A 17037-nucleotide genomic window follows, 5' to 3' on the forward strand; every position below is an offset into this window, starting at 1 on the left:
CTGTACTGTCCTAAGTTTTACTGTGACTGTAAATTGTCTAAAGATCGGTCAAATTAATGTTCTCCAAAGTGCTGCATAGCATTATTTTAATATTTTTACCATGAAGTTATTAAAAGTATTGAAATGAAGCTGTTCAGTTCTCAGAAATTAGATTTTGCTTCAACGAGGAGTCAGATTGTGTTTTGTTTGTGTGCAAGTTGAAGACAGGAAGTAGCATGTGGCCTGCTCTCGCTTCTACATATAGCTGTTTGATACATGCACTTGTATTCGTAGAGAGATTTTGTATGCGAGAGATGCCGAACAGGAAGTAATACCGCTTTTCTGCAACCGCTGCAGGTGAAGTTTGAGTGGGGAGCAGAAGAGGGGGTTTCACATGAAGGAAAATGAAAGTAAACACTCTCTTTGAGACAATACTTTGAAGGATTACCCCTGTAAAACACTCATTTACTTCCATCTCGCGCCATAAAAACAGCATTAACTCTTCACAGTCAATTATTCTCACAGCAGAGTCACACAGTTGGATAGCAAATTCAAATGTTTATTTACAGCCTCTGTAATTGTCACAGAGAAAAGTGGTCTAAATACAAAAAAACAAGAGAAAGATGGCGGCTAATCTCCCTGAGCTTTACAAAAACAATGTGGGACCTGCAGGTGACAGACAGGAGAAAGAGAGATGTTCTGTACACAGCCCTAATGCCACTCAAATGAGAAATTACAAAAAGACAGACATATCTCAATCATGCTTGTACGACAGGATTTCATATTGTGTACACAAAAGTGAAATATTTTCCACAAATTGACAGACGAGACTTCCACAAACAGTAAGTGGTGATTTTAGAGAGTGAACCAAAGAACATCAACTTCTGAATATGCAGCATGGACAAATAAAACAAGACATTGCTACCAGAGAACAAATAAGATTCCCCATTAACAGCTTTTGGCAAACATCTGGACGAAACTTAAATACTGTCAGATATTATTTATTTGTGAGCTCTGTCCTACAGTGTGAATTATACGTGACCTGAACTTCATCGTGTCAAACTTATGGCTGTTTGCAAAAAGAAAAAAGGAAGACGAGGCGAGACTTTCAGTTCAGGTGTGTACAGCTCTTTCTAAAATGTCAACCATAGTACAAACAAGATGAGCGCACTACAAGGCCGCAGGGGTTGGTTCATCGGGAACAACTATTTACACTTCCTTCAATGGGTCTGTACATTGCTTCATCAACTGCTTTTTTTTTTTTTTTAAAAACCAAAACAAACAATTTGCAGTCCTTGGTCAGCTTTGCCCTTTTGAACAATAAACCTGCTTGCGTCAGATTGTGTTCTCCATGTTGCACTGTTTTGCTTTTGTCATGAGGCTCACAGAAGGCCGATGTGTTGAGAGGATCATAGCATGACTTAGTCCTCACTGCAAGCCTTTGTACAATGAATTTATCGCATAGCATGCTGGTTTATTTTCTTTCTGCTCACTTCTCTAAAATGATTCTAGGTTGCTTTTTTACTATGAATGTCTGATGTAAGGTCACAAAAAATCTTTAGACAAGGGAGGGGTCCTGGTAACATTTTACACAAAACACCCACTTCTCAAAAACCAGACAAATCACAAAACATTCTCAGAAACAGACAGATCTATGGACAGCAGTGGCAATCACAATAATGAACATATCAGTCCAGAAAGTGAACACGGGTATGGACACTATAGACGATAATCCCCACGGGTACCACAATAGTTCTGTATGCAAGTATGAAGTCTCTGGGGTCATAACGCCAGCCATTTTGGAGTAAAGTACAGAGCAGTTGGACCCCCCTGCAGTGTAAGAGCTGTCCATGGAGCACTGAGCTGCCGCTGTCCAACAGGACGTCTGTTCCGGGGCCGAGACACAAACAGTGGGAGGATATATGTTTGCAAGCTCTCCATGACATCTGAGATGGTGGAGGTGCAGATGAAGGTCATGGAGCTGGAGAGCTTTTAAGTGTAGTTTGAGCGCACACTGCAGGAATATCAGCTGTGCGTGTCCATTCTTTTCAAGTCTGATTTTGTGGGTTTTTGTACTCCAGGAGGATAAATTATTGTGTAAGAATGTGTGTGTATTGCTTCTCTTGTGAGATTGATGCTTTGGTGTCAAGAGCAACGAGATGGCATCATGAGACACGGCATGTGTGTCTGCCAGTCTGTCGGGAGTGCTGAGGTGCAGTGTAACCAGTGTGGGAAAAGAAGAGTCTATCAAAAAGAAAAGAGGGAACAAGGGAGGATGGGTGCTGCAACACAGCCTCTAGTGCTGAGAATTCTGTGTTGGTTGTCCATTTTGGATGATGCCATTATTTTGTTCCTCTTCTTCCTCCTCCTCTTCTTCTTCTTCCTCTTCGCTGACCAGATATTCCTCTGGAGGCCAGCGGAGCTCCCCGCTCTCGACTTCTCCCTCCGTTGGCTCGACTACAATAGATGGCAGCCGATCCTTGAGCTTACAGCAACGGTCGAAGTCTGAGGGATCAGGGAATATCTAAAGAGGGAAAACAAGAATAAAAAACAGTTATTAATTTTTCAATAAGTTCAAGAGTTAACACAATTTGTTAACTGAACTGCAGACAGTGGCGCCCTCAAAAAGGGCAATGGGTAGCCAGGGTGAGCCATGATACAATTCCTGGCCACCATGGCAAAAACTAATTGGAGACATTACTGTCTTTAGGAGGTTGTGTCACACTCATCTTTTCAGCTAGCGTGAAGGTGGGGCATCTTGTGAAACAAGACAACCTAAAGCATCACTTGGTACCAGCCATGTTGACATAGCTTGTTGGTAAGGGGGCTAAGTAACATTCCAAATTTAGGCTAAATTTTTGCAATGGAACAACTTTCACACACTCACCTCAAAATATATGTATGAAAATTGGCTCTGTGGGTGCCCACGAGAGTCTCCTTTTAAACTTGAATAGGCATGTTTTGCTCCTTTGAATCAGTGTGCTTCTTGAAATTAAAAGCTGAGTATTCGCCTTTTAAGGAAAAGACATGCAGCCTTTAATTGCCTAACATATACAAATGAAGTGTAGCACCAAATTTCCATACCTATGCATAAGCAATTGCTGTCCCCCTGCCCCACCTCTCTTGAGCCAAGTCAGTTTACTTTCTTCCCCTTTTCTCTTCCTTTTTTTTGAGACTCGCTTTCTCTTTCATGGGGAAAGACATGATGGCATACATTGGGGCTCTAGTCGCATAAGCAATCATTTACTTTGCTATAGCTGTGTTAAGAGATAACTCCTAGTATAGGGGCAGACTAAACCATTTTGGACCTTTGAGAGGTGAAAAGGGCATTAGAGAGATTTTTTCAAAATTAAAAGTTCAGTCTGTATACTCTTTTATTCTGCCAATTTTAATTTAAGTTTGGCACTATTTACTTAGAAAATAAATAAAATAATAATAATAATAATAATAATAATAATAATAATAATAATAATAATAATAATAATAATAATAATAATAATAATAATAATAATAATAAATATAAATATAAATATAAATATATAAATAATATAATATAATATATAATATAAAATATAAATTCAAAAAAAACAAAAAACTTTTTATGCCAGGCTTTTCAAGGGCCTCCTTTACATTGGGGCCCAAGGGGTCCCACTTTTCCCCCCACTGACATACCTGTACAGATACATAACACATTAAAGTAGGAATGCTGTAGAACTCAAAATGTTAACTGTACCAGTATAAGTCTATGCACATTAGATAATATGTCATATTATCTGTGAAATAATAAATTTAACTATCAGTTTACCATTCCTTAACTCCTTAACTCTCCATATTGACATAGGTCAATATGGAGAGTTACGTTTTGGTGTGCTACCAAGATCCTCAGTGGCCCCCACATTGCCACCTTTATGAAAAATTTCTTGTGGCGCCACTGAGTGCAGAACAGGCCATTTCGAGCCAGCTGTCCCCTGTGGTACGGCGAGAAATGATTTGTGAGCATATTTCTGATCAGCGCTAAGTGTGCGGTCAGCTCCAGGACACCAGAACTTAGTCCTGAGCCTCGTAGAAGTGTTGCAGGCACCACTACAAGGCTAAACAACTGTAAGGGAAGTGATGTGAAGACTAAACATCTGTGATGGGAAGTGATTGCTTAAAATCCCAGTGGCATACCTGCTCTTGCCCAGCCCACATTCCTCTAATAGCAAGCTAGCTCTCCACATAGGTGTGCCACTCACCCAAAAAACAAATTGCACAAGAAAGTGTTACATCAGTGGCTGTGTACGGCTAAATGAGGCATGTCTAGCGAGACTTACAGTAAATGCTGCATCATGTTTAATCTAAATGCTTTGGAAGGCATTGTGCCAAGCAGCTCGTAGCTGCTTACAAACTCATCCAGTACCACATCAGCCACTACTCGGAAGATTATACAAGAGCATAATCAGAGCATTTCAAATCAACAGTAAAAACACAAAAGGTGAAAGGTTTACTGGGACATGATTTGTGTCTAAATAAAAATAACAGTCAGTATTTAGTGCTGAATACTTTATAGTCCTGCCAGGATGGAGTTGGAAAAAAGGTTTAGGAAAGAACACGAAATCGGCCGCGTAATCTGCAAATCCAGACTGATATGTCTGCTTATAAATGCAGCGTGCCACACTCAAATGTTTGGATCGAAACTGAAGGGCATGAGAGACGTTCTGACAAGAGAGATTACATGCATTCCCTGTCCTGGCAAGATTGGACATCAACATCAGACTTTCTCTGTTCTCAGGAACCAGAGAAATGGCCCAGGGGAAAAAGCCTGCCACTCCTGGTCCAAGAACAGCATTTTTTTTTGCTGTTGTTTGGATAAAGTGGATGAATATTTTTAGACCTGCATATTTCACTCCAAGACATTGGAGGGGAGGGAGCAATGTCGCTGTCTGGGCAGAGAGCCGAGTGGAAAGAAAGCATTAGATGAGGCAGGAGAGAGATGAGAAGAGAGGGGAAGAAAGAGGGGATCCAGCTGTGTCAAAGTCTCTGTGAATTCCATAGGAGACAAATGAGAGGGGAGGAAAAAAGACAAAAAGCTATATATACGGCTTGTAAATGTGAGAATCTGTCAGGTTATGAGCGCGTGTTTTTCTGCAGCTTTTACATTCTCCAAACAGCTGCGTATAGAGCCACGCCAAGAGGTGTGATTATATGTGTGCATGTCTGTTCATGTCTAATGCCTGCGTGTATCTCCGTTTCCTGGCCTGCATCACCAATCCTCGCTGTGCGTCAGCACCAAAGGGAGTTAGGCAGCAAATGACCTTGCCTTTGGACCCCTAGCTAACACATGTCATAACTTGTTTCGCTTCCAGTGGCAGGAAGCAACGACACATCATCGGCCAGGCACAATGCTGGCTATTTTGGGATCTTCTGGGGTGTGCGGTGGGTGCACACTGATTCATGTCATGACATTGCCTTTTGAGATGATAATTCAGGAAATCGGTGACTATTTGCTCATCCTTCTACACAAATAGGTCACATTCATTTCGATACCTTTTATAGGTGCAGCTGGAATTTTATGGTCACACAATTTGTGTCAAAGCCCCCCGGCACTCATAACGGAGGAAGTGACTAGTGGCGACATCACCACTTTATACAGTGTTTCTCTAAGGAGTGGCTGAGACCTTGGGCAGATGGCCGAGGTGAGGAAAACACAGAGCAGGGATGGAAAGAGTGGAGAAGTGGCAGCCTCCTTTTTCTGCCGTTTCCCCCTCCTCATCCGCTCCTCCTCTCATCCCCTCAGACAGACTCACAGCTGGGGTGTGAACTGTGGGGAGAGGAAGCCAGCCTTTTCCTCTGGGTCAGTCTACATCCTCTCAGAGTCAACAACGTCTACATACAACATGGCATTAAACTACTGTACTGGGTTTATGAATGTATGAATACGAACTTTCTATCAATCTTGTATTTCTCTTGAAATCTCTTTTAAAAAAGGAAATGGCCTTTTAGCAATGTGAGTTTTAAAGGCGTCAGCAGGTGGTACTTGCGCAAGAATATTTTAATACCCATGACCTTAAAACACCAGTGGTAACCCACCAGTTAAAATGCAGCTTTATTAACAATGAGGCCAACTTCCTGTCCAGAATCAGAAATAGTCTTGACTCAGTTTCACCATCTTTTACAGTAACATGGTCTAAATATTAACACAAGGCCCTTTAATTTTTTTCTTCCACTCTCAGTATGAATGTGACACTAAAATAACCAAGCAGCTGTAAGTAGTTTCCATGTTGGCCCCGTTGAGCTGACAGTAAAACAAAGCAACTGGCAACACCTTGTCAGGACCACCTGATGGCTGCTTCTCTCATCTCTCTGAATCTGCTCTGTTTATTTTTGTGACAGGCTGCAGTAAATTACACACTATTTCCCCACACATACATTTCCTTTGTATGTTTAAAGTTGTGACCGACTGTGACCTCCAATGTCCTCTTGCTGACATGTTATCCCCACGGGTACCACAATAGTTGTCTTAATGTCTTAATGAAAAATAAGGCATGTAGATTTTTGCAGCAATGTTTCCTTAGTGTTGTGGCTAATTATCTAGTTTTTAAAATTGCAAGTTTGGGGCCCCCAGTAGCTCAGCTGGTAGACGTGGTTTGACTCAAACCTGCGGCCCTTTGCTGCATGTCATAAACTCTACTTAAAATGTATTAGTAAGTATGTTCCTACCTAACTAGAAAACCTATTTAAATTAATTTTTATATTAAATATAATTCTGTTCATATTATTTTAATCATTTGTGTAATTTAATTGATTTTTTTTATCTGTAATTAGCAGGAAGGAACTGAAATGTGGGTAAGAAGGATTTATAGATTTGGAAATAAGGGTACAAGTTAGAAGATATGGTTTATGTTCTTAATGTCCATATGCCTTTTATAACAAACAGCGACCTGTTCACTCTGACATCTTAGATTTTTCATCATTTATTGTCCATAATATTGGTGTAAATTTTTTTTTTTGTTTTAATTGAGAAAAGAAAAAACATTTGGCTACCATCCTTTTATATCTTTAAAGATACGGTTTTTAAAATGTACTTGACTACTTCTGTTTAAATTTCAGAAATTTTAAATGGGAGAAACTTTTCACTGCCAATTCATTTTTTAACCAGTCCCTGAAATGTGTGGGTTTTTTTTTTTTTTTTTTTTTTTTTACATTTTTATGTAATAAAATATTTTCTACAACTTCTGTAATAAAAATCTAGAACATACATCCTCCAAGTGATGGATGTACTCTATTAAGTTTTGTTTTATTATTTTTTTTAATCTATGACTTTATCTTTATGACATTACATATCAATGACAAAACTGTTCCAAAATGTCTTTTATACAAACACATTTTTATCTAGGCCGGGGGGCTTGTAGATTAAACTAAAGAAAAAATCCAATATTCACTCTTAAGTCCTCTCTTTTATAAGCTACGAACATTTCTACCATCTCATAAGAAATGCAGCTGCTGTTCCCAAATCACAACATGCAGCAGCTGCTCCCCCTGGTTCATGCTGACCTCAATCCAATCCATGATAATGAATGGATGAGGACAGGTATAAATAATGACTACACCACATAAAAAATATACTGGTGGGGAACTGGGACAGAAGTCATGTCATACATGTGTGTCGTACCTGAAAGGAGAGTCTGTCCTTGCTGGGGCTGAGCCTCATGTCCTCCATGGGGGTGCTGTTGATCATCACCTCAGTCATATCTCGGCCGGGCACAAACACTGGGCTGCAGGGGTGAAAGAAGAAAAGTAGTTTAGTGTGATTAGATACTGTGCAGTGGCGACCACATAGACTTAACCGTCTGCCAACATTTATCAGAGATTGTGACACATATTGTTAATCTAAAAATAACCTAAAATAATGGCCAAAAGACAATCAATCCATGTGACCATCCATTTAATAACAATTTCACAATTAATATTATGGTCCCCTTTTGTTTTCTACTTTATATACTAGAGGAAAGTCACTCAGGTTGTATACGCTGGAGGCAATGATACTAAAATGATCAATAATGGCATGTAAAACAGCAGAATACCAACAAACATCTATCCAACTGTTCATATGCATACACACAGTCTGAAAGTCATGGTTGTTCACCCTCATGTTATAATCAGTTTTATTTACACTCTGCTCATCTTGACCACAACACACCAAGCATCCAGTACGTGCTCTGCAAATGCACTGCAAAGCTGCACCACTCATGATGTGGCTTGCATAAGGTGGCCGTCTAAATACAGGATGATGTGCTGTTGCAGTAGCAACCAGAGAACACAGTCATTGTGAGAGTGTGCTGGGGGCGTGCTGTGGTATTTGACTGGGGTGGAACTCGATGCACTTAGTTCCATCAAAGCGTGGCCAAACTTTCCATTTCAGATTAAAGTAACAAGAGCTTGTTTATCCATGTTCAGTGCGTTCACTATCCACGAGTAAAGCTTTAAAAAAAAAAAAAAAATGACTGGAAGCAGGTCCCAGGACCGACAGACGCTGTCTTGAGACGAGATGCTGAGCGGCCTTCTCACGCTCTCTATTTAAAGCTTGGTGCCTTGTGGTCAGTGGCTACAGGCTTGTGGTTTGTGTGGTCACTGGCTATATGGAACAAAGAAAACAGAACACAAAAAGAGGCTCACTAACATCCTAACATTATCTGGTTCAGTGGACCTGGGTTTTTTGGGGGCGAAGAGATGTGTGGGCTTCGCTCGACCTACTTTGAATCTCAAATAAAAATGTTTATTTTTGGAAATGGTGAAAAATTATACTGTGGTAGTGATTCAAACGTGGTTTTAAAATAAGGAGCGATTATGTAAACCTGTTCCACGGAATTAATTTGCTCAATTCACCACAGTCTTATTCATCTATCAAAACAGCCTTGCTTCAAAGTCGATTAGATAACAGCATAAAACAGGGAATCATTTCAGTGTTACACAAACAGAAGGCCCTTTAAAAATAAACATAGCCTACGATTAGCCCACAATATGACACATTTTCTGGAGTTTGAGTAAAGGAGTAATGTATTTTTGTTTGTATTTATGACTCATATAGAACGTAGAACAGTCTTGATAGAACAGAGTAGTATTACACAATTATACTGTGAAACTGTGATAGATGGTAATCCTGCTGTTGAAATCTCATAGCGCTGCAACCATGCACAATGGTATCAGAAACTGAAGGTACCATTGCAGTATCGGCCTGTAGACAAAGTCAGGTAGAATTGCTATCGGGAAGGAAAGAATGGTACTGGAGCATCTCTATAAACATTACATTTAAAAAAATAAGAGATTGTGTAACTTTTGGGAGAAAAAAAAGTCTTTCTCTGAGAAATAAAAGCATAAATTCACAAGCTATCAAATCTGTTGTGACCAGTTTGATATTGCTGTTTTCTCACTTCAAAGACTCCTCCCCACCTGTACTGCACCACATTTCAGCTTTAACATACTCTTGTAGCTCCAAGTGACATCCAGCAAAGTTAATCTCACTATACATTTAACATCACAAACAAAATGTATCTCCCCTAATCTAAGGAGATTGGGGCAAATGCTCTATTTATTGATGTCAGAATAAGCCTGCAGAATTTCTAGGCTTCCACACAGTGCGTCTACAGCTTTATGAAGCACTGTCAGTCAAGTTTATCCTGACCTGAAACACACACATACACACACACACACTGCAGTCTTCATGAATAGTCAATAAAGAAGCACATTTAACTCAAATTCATCCTGAGGAGCAGAGAATCTCGTGACATGAGTCACTCAAAGCCAAGAGATCATTAACTTCTACAGCAATGGCATTTATCAATCAGTTTTTCCAGCCCTTCATTTACACACACCCCTCGTTTCTTTCACAAGGAAACACTGACATCACAGCAGGGTGTCAGGGCGGCTCTAAAACGGAGAAAATCTAAAAGCTTCTGACTGAATCACCGTAAAGTAACATTCACTGCACCACGACAAGACATGCTTGGCTGAAACAATAGCCGGATATCCAAAAATAAAAGAAAGGAGAGCTCGAAGGATACACAAGTTTTCACATGGAAAAAGTAATGTCAGCTGCTCTCATCTTTGAGTGGGATGCAGAGAGGGTGAGGCAGGCATGCAAAAAGCAGCGGAGGTGGGGACGGAGGGCTGAGCAGTGACAGTGAAGACCTGAGCAGAGGAGGAGAGGGGAAGAGAGGGAGGGAAGGGAAAGAAAGATAAACACTCGGGCCTTGCCAGTCATATTTCTGTTCGGGGATCGTATAAACATCCTGCTCGGCTAAGAATAACAGAACATCGGCCTAATAAAACATAAAGGGGCACAATGAGGAGGAACTGGGGGTGCACGAGTAACAAGTCAACCTGGGAGGAAACAAACACACTCAGTCACATCTATTACTGCTATAAGTGTCGGGCGCAACAGCTGAACAGTGTGTCCCTCACACAGAGTGGAATACTTGGTTCCTAGAGAGGAGACGTTAAGTGTTTCTATAAGTAACCGACCTGTAACATATGCGACATGAGATCTGCATGGAGCACAGCTAGTTCACCAGAGTCTACGCCCAGGAGCACATGTTTGGCAGTCACACATTTAGAGACAAATGGCCTGTATTGACTTATGTGTGAATGTGGTGTGGCAGATGACCGGAAACCTCTTTACCTTTCGACCCGGTCAAGATAATGCTCCTGCCAGCCAACTAATGCCACATCCAGCCACAGCACAGATGGACAGCAGCGTGTACAGGACACAGTCCGTCATGTACGCTGTTTCCAAAACACATATCGGAAGGATTATTAGAGTTTAGAGCTAAAACAGTTTGTTGATTAGGGCCACAACTAGCAGTTATTTTTGTTGTTGATTAATCTGTTGCTTATTTTCTTGATTAATCTATTAGTTGTTTTGTCAGGAAATGGTGAAAATGTCAATCAGTTTTTCCCAAAGGCCAAGATAACGTTCATTAAATGTCTTTTTTGTCCACCAGCCAAACATATTCAGTTAACTGGAGTAAAGAAACCAGAATAATAGGCATTTAGGAAGCTGGAATCAGAGCATTTCCCTTTTTTTTAAACTTAAAAAAATGACAAACTGATGAATTGATTATAAAATTAGTTTCCGATTTATTTCATAGGTTGGCAGCTAATCAAATCTTGTACTGTTCCAATAGTTTGCCAAAAATACTGTGATGATTCTCTTTATATTGCCCAGTACTATGGTCAAAAAACTATCATTCCAAAAATGTGAATGTTGGATGATTTTCAGTCTTCTGTAGCAAATTTAATATCTTTGGCTTTTGAAATGTTGATCAAACAAAACTAGCAATTTAAAAAAATGTGGTCTTAGGCTTGGTTTTTCAGAAATCACACACTTAATTCCCTGCATTCTGGGGATTTTTTTATGCACCGATTTGTTCCTTTTTTGCATCAGTGCAAGTATGCAAGTATCCTCAGTGTTGTCAAAGTTACTACTACCGTATATGAGAACAGAGCACAATGTGATATTTTCAGATTTTTAACCCTGTGACAACCACTGGAGTGACAGACAGACGCACCTACCCACTGACCAATGAAGCAGTTGACGTGTTTAGCAGTAAAACATTTACCTCAGCTCATTACATAGTGACCATATTCCTAGTAGCCTTACTTCATGCCACAGCCATTGATACAATATCTGGCAGCAGTCACACTTTAACAGAGATAGTCAGTAAAGCCATCTGCCACACCAGCTTTACACCATCTGATGGTCACAATCACTCAGTTCAGACGACCTGAGACTGACAGTCATTACCTAAGCATGACAGCAGGTTCCTCCACCTGTCTCTAGCCTATAAAAAGGCCAAAGCCATGCTTGTTCCTGTATGTAATGTCATTATAGTGCTGAAAGGAGCTCAAGTGGTCTCCGCAACAATCCTCCTGCACAGGAGGGGAATATGCATGTGGCGTTATCAACATTGTTTCCTCTCTGCCGCTCCACAGTTCTTACTACTACAATCATAAATCTCAACCTGTGTGGCGACAGGGCAAAGCTGCTGACGCTCGATGCCAGCGCTGACGGAGCTTTCCACACAGCTCTGCAGGTATGTGGGTGGTGCAGGGAGTGAGTAAGACCCCCAGGAGAGTGCTGGAATAAATGGGTTGAGTCAAGTGTGCCACTGAAAACACATCACGGACCAGTTGCCACTCCAATGCCAGTGATGGGGGTGAAAATCTTATTGATCTTATAAGAGCTTGCACCAAGTTCTCTACATATCCTATTATTGTTGTGAGGAAAAAAATGTCTTCCTGTTGACACAAATATAACACCCCAGTGCAAACATGAAGTGGAACTTCTGGTTCCAAGTCAAATCATGCTCAAAAGTTTTCAGTCCACACCTTTTAAATAAATAAAGACAGTTTTCGTATTCCTCACAGAGGTAACATCACAGAACAGAAGCTTAGGTCTACTGTAAGTAAGCACAGGCGAAGAGAGCAAAGTGTGGTTACAGTAAAGAGGTCGAGTCTGAACTTCCTGGTAGAGACAGGAGCCTGCTGAGGTTTGAACGGTGCTCACAAAACAATGTTTCGACTTGCATATCCTCTGTACAGACAGGAAAAACATTTGACAGATAAGGGAACAGAAAAAAACTCCCTGTTCTGGTGTCAAGAAGAAAATCAACGTATTTGGACACTGATTGCCACGAGGAAATGTGAGAAAAAGTCACTGATAGCAGATAGACGTAATAGATAGGAGCAGAGTGCATCCTTCTCCAGTTGCACCTGCAGTATTAAAGACCAAAGAATAGAGGTGGCAATCAAGGATACAGCAGAGAAAGGTACTGAAGAGGAAATAAAATGCATTTTGTCTCCTAATCAAAGACAATGTATGACCACTGTGACCTTTCTGAGTTGGCACATGCTGCGATGGTTATCAACCTGGAATCATTTCCTCATTAAAAACAAAATGGACACCTAGAATTTTCTTTTTGTGTGCCATGACATTTCCAGTTTCAGGGGCAACACCCCACGGAAAATCTCAAAAGGGAACAGGTCAATTTCTGGGGAAAATCACCAAACAAAAACAAGCCACCACTACAGTACATATGCTTCAGTGTTCTTACCTGTCAGGTGCAAAGTGAAGAAATGTAATCTTTAATAATTCTATCAAGCTCAAAGCACACATGCAAACAGGTGAAGGTGTTAGAGATGTACTCACCAGTATATCTGCGGGGAAAATACAGACATGAATTCACACCTGCTGGCAATTCTGCTGATTAGGGAACTAATTACAGCCGCGGACGTCACTCTACTTTTCTGTCTTTTCTCTGTCAGGCAGCACAACACGCGCACGTTAACCGAAACTAACCGCGCGACAAAGTCTGTGCACAACGCGCAGCTCTATAATTCGGAGCGTCTGATCATCACCTCAGCTGTGTTTGAGTTTTTATCCAAGAGGCGTGTGCTTTTACAGCCGGAGACACACCTCCTCCCTGCACGGGCCAGAAATCCTCAATGGCAGCGCGTTATCGGCAGCAGCCAATCAGAGCGCAGGTGGCTCGGGCCCCCCCCCCCCCACCTCCCCCACCTTCAGCCCTGATGACGCCAGCAGCGACTGAACCCTCTCATTGGGAATGGACGAGGAGATACTGCATGATGCTATTGATTTGTAGTCTCCAAGGCAACAAAACGACAGTCTTGCCTCCTCTTGAATGACAAAAAAAAAAAAAAAAAAAAAAAAAAAAAAAAACACTGATTCGCCCGTTAGGTAATCCGTGACATTTATCCAAATGAGAAGAGAGAGCTTCTCTGACTGGGTTCATTCACAAATATATTCCAAGGGCAAGTCAATGTCTGCATGTTTCAGCAGCAGTGAATGGTCCTGCTGCAGGGGTTTGCATAGGGTGAAGTCAGGTAAAGTGGGACATCAGGTAAAATGGGACGATGAGGAGTTGCATCTTGGGCTTTTTCAAACCTCCAGAGGCAACTTTTTTGTTAAAGCGTTTAACTCTGAATTTAATGTTGATTGCACAATGTAATGGCTATAGAACAATGAAATTAAAAGCTGCCTTAAAATTGGTTTGCTATTAGCCTAGCGTCAGTGATGGAATGTAACTAAGTACATTTGTAGGTTACTGTACTTAGATACAAATTTTAATTCTTTCTTTTTATGCCACTTTATACTTTTGCTCCACTATATTTCAAAGGGATTTTGTACTTTTTACTTCACTACATTTATCTTACAGCTTGGTTACTTTACAAATGAAGATTTGCACATAAAAACCTGACAAGAGTTTCTAAAATATGATCCTGACTTTAAGAACATTATTTGGCAGCTATTTTGATAAATATTTACATCATGTTCTATTTTTATAGTTTATATAATTTTCAGGTCTGGAGGCATTTTCCTACTTTTTTAATATATTTTTTCAATTTTTATTTGTTTTTTTTTTTAATTTTGGGGTATTTTTTTCTAGATTTTCTTTTTAATCATTTTGAAGTGTGTATGTGTGTGTGGGGGTAATTATTATTTTGTTTTAAATTCAAGTTATTTATTATAATTACTGTTATTATTATTTGATTTCTCTGCATTGGGTACTTTTACTTTTTTCATGATTATATACTTATGTAACATTTTAAATGCAGTACTTTACACCTTTTTGTAACAGTATTTTGTGTGGTATTGGTACTTCTACTTTAAAAAAGTAAAATTAAGGTAGTCTGTAGAGTTTTAGGCGTCTTTCTTGGTAATCTCCCGAAAAGTTTCTCAAATTACCTGTCTTCACCCTGTATCTTGTTAAACAAAGCATGCACATGTAACCAGGCTGCTTATAACGATGTCCTCAGAGTATAATAAGCCTGATTTTCCAGGACCTGGCCGTGTTTATGTTAAGGTCAGGACCTCTGGGACATACTTGACCTTCACACCTTTTAAATGCCCAGTTGTCTTTCCCCCTGCACGCAGTGTACTATATGTACATATGGCACAGAGAAAGCAGGTGCACATGGAGGCTCTTCAGTTTTAAGGTTATGTGGTAAAATGCCAGCAGGCCTCTACTGCCACCTTGTGACTGACCGAGGATCAGCCCATAGTCTATTATACTAAACATACTATGTATATATGATTTTATAAAACGGTATTACATTAAGAGTAAATCTTGAAACATTAACTCATTATCTTTGTGGTGAGATAAACACAACATTTTTATGCAGCTCACAGCTTCAGCAGATCTGGCAGTTTACACATGCCCTTTATTAAAATCTCTTGGGTGCTGGCAGATGGCCTACATGCCCGGCAGGGAGGCAGACAGTGAGGAAGTAAGCACTTTGTGAATCTTATTTTAAAATGCTGCACAGTTTTCTTTACCCCTTAACCCTTTACAACCTGAGCAAAGTGGCTTAATTTCTTTTAAAAACATGGGAAGAAGGCAATGAGCAACTTTTGAAGAAAAGAAGTACAAAATAAAAAAATAGATAAAATGTAAAAAAATATAATTATAACATGTATTGATAAATCTGTAACATGATTTTATATATATAGTTATTTTAACTATAAATATATTTTTTCCCCAGACATGTTCCCTAACTTTTTAAAATTAATTTTCTAAAATTATAAAAAAAAAGAATTCCACACACCTACATCTATGCTGTGTTTCACTTTATTCTAGGCTTTCAGACCTTCATCAGAGCACGTGTGCGCTGATATATATTTTTTGCTTGTTGTTGGTGTTCAGAAGTCAGAACCACAGATAAGCTGGAGACGAAATGAACGGCATTTGGCAATCATGTCAATGCAGCATTATATATTATTATGGTGATTTTGGTTGATGCACTAATGGCATTTATGTTTATTATATGTGTCACTACAGCTTGTATGGGATTTAGCAACTGACTTAATTTCATTATCCTGAGCAGCTGCTGTTTTGGCAAAATCTGTTCGCCAACCTGTAGACCTCTTTTTTTCTTCAAGCACCTTTTTCCTGTAAACTCTCAGTGCCTCATCTGGATCTCTCTTGTGTGCAACTGTGTGAGAGTTTGGCTCCCCTTGACAAGAAATGGACAAATAAGAAAAGAGCAGATATTTTGAAAGATACATCGAAACAAAATGACCACAGGATGTCACTGCTGTCTATGGAATGACCAGGAAGAACTGTATGAGGCGCACACAGAGTCAGACATGACCCGCTGTTATTAAAGTTAACTTGACATGTAGAAATACATTTTTTCTGCATGACATTAACTAATTAACTAAATATTTATGTATTTTTTACCTATAGTTCTCTCTCTCCCTCTCATAAACCCTTACATTATATATATATACCCTATATATATTTATTATATAATTCATGTATTAATATATATATACATATATAAAACAAATCTAATAAATAAATAAATCTAAGACATTTAAGGATGCTGCTTGACGTCACAGTCTATATTATTTTAAGTTTTCATATGACATTCTTAGTGTTGGGATTATTTTGTTGATAAATGTATATTTTAGCAGAATGAGATAATCTACAATAATTTCATCTCTTCTCAAAATGAAATTAGAGGTATCCTGCTTATCAAAGCAATTTCAATCATAATGTGGCATAAATGCGTTAGGATTCCATATAATTATTGTGCTCAGGGGTTTATTAGGAATTTTTAGTAATTAAGTCATTTAGATGATTGAGTTATCATAACAACAAAGCTTATGATGTAAGTGGTACCCTTTTAACATAATGCAGTAATCTTTCTTGGTTTTCTGATTATTTGTTCAGTCATATGTAAAAACTGTGAATGACTTTCATTACATGTTGCTGAACGTGAGATATTTATGTGATATTTATGAGTGTTTGCTTGGTCTTTTTACATATTCACAGTTAATCCTGATATCACAACATTACATAAGATGTATATCAGCTGCACGGTATTGATTAGGATGTTTCCAGTCTTTTTCAATTTCATAAACCTGAAGTGAAAAACGATCCAAAGAGTGCACAAACTTTCCTAAAAACACAGCTTTCCACATTGTAATTATTATTATGGGCAGTGTAATTTTTCTTTGGCTACTTTATATGATTAAAAGGCAAGAGATTTTTAAAA

At 39.3% G+C, this 17037-nt stretch overlaps 1 protein-coding gene across 2 annotated transcripts; it reads right to left on the bottom strand.

Moving 5' to 3' along the window:
* Nucleotides 1-517: 517 nt before the first annotated feature.
* On the bottom strand, nt 518-13384 carry lbh (LBH regulator of WNT signaling pathway). 2 transcript variants are annotated; one of them, XM_042500224.1, is made up of 3 exons: nt 13166-13384; nt 7631-7733; nt 518-2503 (listed from the first exon to the last, which is right to left on the bottom strand). In XM_042500224.1, exons 1-3 carry the CDS (start codon nt 13192-13194, stop codon nt 2276-2278), a joined length of 360 nt encoding a protein of 119 aa, XP_042356158.1. In that variant the 5' UTR covers nt 13195-13384; the 3' UTR covers nt 518-2275. The 2 variants fall into 2 exon arrangements, with proteins under 2 accessions (XP_042356158.1, XP_042356157.1); XM_042500223.1 differs by lacking the exon at nt 13166-13384 and adding an exon at nt 13071-13159.
* Nucleotides 13385-17037: the final 3653 nt, after the last annotated feature.

Source organism: Plectropomus leopardus, chromosome 14 (assembly GCF_008729295.1).
Source record: "Plectropomus leopardus isolate mb chromosome 14, YSFRI_Pleo_2.0, whole genome shotgun sequence".
Lineage (NCBI taxonomy): Eukaryota > Metazoa > Chordata > Actinopteri > Perciformes > Serranidae > Plectropomus > Plectropomus leopardus.